At 41.1% G+C, this 4,379-nt stretch overlaps 1 protein-coding gene across 1 annotated transcript; it reads right to left on the minus strand.

Annotated features, from left to right (window-relative positions):
• Nucleotides 1-1,142: 1,142 nt before the first annotated feature.
• Nucleotides 1,143-3,750, minus strand: dlx1a (distal-less homeobox 1a). The gene is made up of 3 exons (XM_068572673.1): nucleotides 3,150-3,750; nucleotides 2,675-2,874; nucleotides 1,143-2,304 (listed from the first exon to the last, which is right to left on the minus strand). The coding sequence occupies exons 1-3, from the start codon at nucleotides 3,457-3,459 to the stop codon at nucleotides 2,053-2,055; spliced, it is 762 nt and encodes a 253-aa protein (XP_068428774.1). The 5' UTR covers nucleotides 3,460-3,750; the 3' UTR covers nucleotides 1,143-2,052.
• Nucleotides 3,751-4,379: the final 629 nt, after the last annotated feature.

The following is a 4,379-nucleotide window of genomic DNA, read 5'->3' on the forward strand; positions in this document are numbered from 1 at the left end:
TCTGAATGTCTTTGTTTCATTCTTTGTTTCTTTTCAGCAAAAATATGAACATTTCATATACATTTGTTAAATTGTTTTCTCAAATAATAGTACTAATACAACTATTTTCAGTTCACTTTTCTTTCTCTATTTTTTTTTTTACATAATAATTTCATGATTATTGTTGCATGCACCGTTCAGTGTGTTTGAATGGACAGGTCAACTTTTAGTTTCTTTTAGCATTAAAAAAATGCAAGCACAAAAATGCAAGCACATAAACACATATTTAAATTCATATTCAACCAAAAAAAAAGGCATACTTTAAGATCGTCACACTAGAGTTAATGAATAAAGCGTGAAGTTCAAACCAGAAGGTCTTTGAACTTCTCACTCTCACTGATCCCCATTTGATCCGCTTGTGTCCCGCGTGCTCATCCAGCCTTTTGCTGCAGCGGCAGCACCTGCCTCTGTTGCGATTATTCACTTAACACACACAATTGATCTTCCATTCATGGCACAAAATAGGGATTGTCGGAAGACAAATTGTAAGAAGATTATCTTTAAGGAAAACTGAAAAGAAATAAGCGATGTTTAATGAATTAGGTCTCCCGCACCGCGACGGTTAAATCCCAAATATTACAGCTTATCTCGGCCAAATGACTCCCAGTAGTTTCTGCCTTATTACCCAATGTTCTTTTTTTTTATTAGGCGATACGTAAAATGCATTTAATTAGCCCGTTTTTGTGAAGATGCATAGAGGATTTTCTTTCGGATTCAACGTCAGATTGAATTGTTATGCCCCCTTTCCCCCTCCCCCAGATGTTTGACAACATCTGCAACCAGTAAGCAGCAGCAGCAGGAACCATGTAAGCTAAATGCTAAACACGACCATAAATCTACACGACGAGCTCACACGGTGTCTGCTACAATAACCAACATGATACTGCGTTGTGTCAGCTCGCATTAAACCTGCACCACGCTGAAGCCTTTCTTTGCACATGAGATGGGGATGGAGGAGTGAAGGGGGGTTCAATCAGACACCTTTCTTGACATAATTTAAATCATTATTTTACTGCTCTTGAACCTTTGCACATTATGTACACAAACTTCAGAAACAGATAAATAAATTAAAGTGATCAATACAAAACTAAATATTTTCTATGTTGACTAAACACATCTCGACGAATACAGAAAGCCTAAAACCCTGTTTCACAGCGTATCCAGTACAGCACAAAAACAAGTCTGAAAGGTATGTACAAAATACAGTGACAAATGAGCTGCTCACCCTCAGAATATTTTTTTTTTCTCAAGCAGCAAATTGTCTTTTACATTGTTCACATAACATCGGGGCACGGCATAGAAAAGCTTTGCTTGCGTTAGTGCAGCATTAACAACACAGTGTTGTAATTTCAAAACACACTTACAAAATGAACACAGACTGACCTCAACAGAAAAACTAGTTTGAATAATTTAACTTAAATAACAAACACATAAACAACATAGTAGCGAGTTGAGGCTTTGCACAATAAGCCCTGGGGGATGAGTGTGCGGAAAGCATTATGGTGGAATGTATTAATTATCATTATTTGGTAAAAGAATGAACCTTTAACTTGTTAATGAATGCAGATTTAGTTTAGGTCATCATCACTTTGGGCCCAACCTCTGGTGTAAACAAACACGTGTTTCCTTACAAACAGAATAACTAACACAAGAATAATTTTTAAAAAAAGAGAAAGAGAAGAAAAAAACTGCCACAAAAGTGATGAACAGCAGCTAAAAAAAGATCCATTGGTCTACGACTTCCGCTGACTGTCACAGACTCGTTGCCCTTGGGCGCTTTGCTGCCTTTTCGGTCTCTAGCTCCCTGCTTCTTCTTCTTCTTCTTCTTCTTCTTCTTCTTGCTGCTTGCCGTCATCCGGAATGAAGGGGCCCCTGTGTCAGCTGGCGGCAACAAACTCCGGGGTTGTTGTTGTTGTATTGGTCGTTGTTGTGTTATCAGTGCTGGGCCGCGCTGAGGCCCCTTCACCATCGTGATACACGAGCCATGGCAGAGTCGAGGGCTGAGGTCTCTGTTCACATGAGCTGTGACTGTTGCATAGACTCTTGGTGTGCGGTTGGATACCACGAGGTGTAGCTGGGGATGTAAGATCCGGTCGTCCCCACCGAGGTCTTCACGGTGGTCGGCGAGCTCCAGACAGGTGCCACCGAGGGAGAGCCGCTCGACAGGCCGCGGCCGGTGGCTAAAGCGGCGGCGTCGATCGTGCCTCCGCCTTGCTTCATCAGCTTCTTGAATTTGGAGCGCTTATTCTGGAACCAAATCTTCACCTGGAGAGACAAAGGCCATTGTTATTATTGTGGTTGTAAAAGAATTAGGCACTTTTACGCACGTAACAGACGTCATTGCACAACGTCAAGAGCGACACGTTGTTTTATTCGGCCTATCAATATCTTGCCCTCGATTAAAAAAATGGTATTACTGTAGTATTAAGATGTCATTTAAATCTACACATGAATGACAGGGAAATATTCGTGGGAGCAATATGAACCCAAACAATATTTAATTGTTTGATGAATAGTGTTAATTAATAATAACAATAATAACAACAATAATAATAACATTAATAATGCATGTTGTGAAGAAAAAAAATGTAATTAAAAAAAAGAGCTGTGCAGTGTGAGTGTTTGGTGGACTTGCCTGTGTCTGAGTGAGACCCAGCGACGCTGCCAGCTCAGCTCTCTCCGGTAACGCCAAATATTGCGTTTGTTGAAATCTCCTGTTTAGAGCTTGAAGCTGTAAACTGGAATAGATAGTCCTTGGTTTCCTAATCTTCTTCCCTTTCCCGTTGAATCGAACCTCTCCGCCTTCGACCACTGTGTTTTTCTCTGCTTCTGGCGCTGAGCGACACAGAGAAGGAGAGCAGAATGAGGAGGCATGTTGGAGCCGACATGCAGTGCTGCGCAGCTTTGAATACTCACTGCAAGTTTTACAGGCTGTACTTTAGGTATAATTACCCTTAATTGCATACATTGTTTATATCGTTACGCAATAAATAATTACCAAGCCTAATTCCAACATCTGGCTCGTCTTTTCGCTGCAGCGAGAGGACTGTACACACGACGCGAGCCGCGCCAACCCAGAAAGTTAACATTTTAGGATATTGCACACTTACCTGTCTCCTCTAACCGCGTCTGTGTGAGCGCCGAGCTGTTTTGGTAGGTCTGTACTGTGCTGAGATATGGACTGGTGGAATGGCTGCCGACAGAGTTCACGTATGGATAACCCAGAGATCTGGGGAACGACGAGGCTGGGATGTAGCTGTCGTGCTGGGTATGACCTGCAGAATGTAAACAGTGCATTGGGTAGTGTCCGTGAGACATGGAGGAAGGCGACATTTGTTGACTCGGGGATCCAAACTCCATGAAAACGGTTTTTCCTGAGGCAGGGCTATTAAGACTTTCTGGAATTGTAGTCATTGTCATCTCTTCTGGCGGTTCCCCTTGTCTTGCTTTTGTTGTTTTCCTTCTATGATCTCAGTGAAGGATGGGTCCCAATTTAAGCCGAGCAGATTTTTTTCTATTCCCATTCATAAGAAAATGTAGTTTGTGCCTGTGAAAAGTCCTAGGTATGATGCTGTGGACCAAGACAAACTCGCTCAAAGGTTTGAATCTCGGACTCATGAATATTCATCAAAGACTGTCGCTGATTGGTCCACTCTCTCCAAGAGGGAAGCCGATTGGCGCCGCTGGGGCTGGGTCCGAAGAAGTGATGAAGTCAAGGAAAACCACAAACATCTAGGACACCTCTTGACATGTCAAGATTCGCTATCATTATTTATTATTATTATTATTTGTATTATTTACAAATCACCAAATAAATCATAAGAATTTTCGGCACCACATTGTGATAATATTGCATTAACGTGATAACACCTGATCCACGTTTCTCTCAGCTCTATATCCAAATTTGTAATATTGAATAAAATCCCGTCATCTATCGGCGCAGCGCTCCATCGGGGTTGTCATTGTTATGAAAGTGCCGGTGGTAAGCATCATTTATTAATGTTAAATAATAATTTCCAATCTCGTTAAAGCTACTCTGAGCAGTTGTATTACATATTTCGAAATTAAAGCTCTATCTGGAAGATGTATTAGCATAACACTAGTGTTCAATTTTCATAAGTAGGCTTGTGATTAGTCATGTATTTAACACTTAGGTCTCAGTTACATCTCGGGACGATAAAACATTTTTGCTTTGATGTCAAATGAGCTTTGTTGGCTGAGGCCTGACGTATGATAACTGAAAACATAACGACATCAAAGCCCACGAAATAGCCCATAATAATAACAGACCACTGTCTAAGTCAATTAAAAAAAGCGCAACTGTTTTAATGTTTGTTCTT

This window comes from Clinocottus analis, unplaced genomic scaffold (genome assembly GCF_023055335.1).
Source record: "Clinocottus analis isolate CAN_PGR_092001 unplaced genomic scaffold, fCliAna1.0.p SCAF_12, whole genome shotgun sequence".
In the NCBI taxonomy this organism is placed as follows: domain Eukaryota; kingdom Metazoa; phylum Chordata; class Actinopteri; order Perciformes; family Cottidae; genus Clinocottus; species Clinocottus analis.

Coding starts and splice junctions, on each gene's coding strand:
- dlx1a (XM_068572673.1), bottom strand. CDS start 3,459: ATGACAATGACTACAATTCCAGAAAGTCTTAATAGCCCTGCCTCAGGA. Junction 2,875..3,149: donor GACGCGGTTAGAGGAGACAG/GTAAGTGTGCAA, acceptor TGTGTCGCTCAG/CGCCAGAAGCAGAGAAAAAC. Junction 2,305..2,674: donor TGGGTCTCACTCAGACACAG/GCAAGTCCACCA, acceptor TTGTCTCTCCAG/GTGAAGATTTGGTTCCAGAA.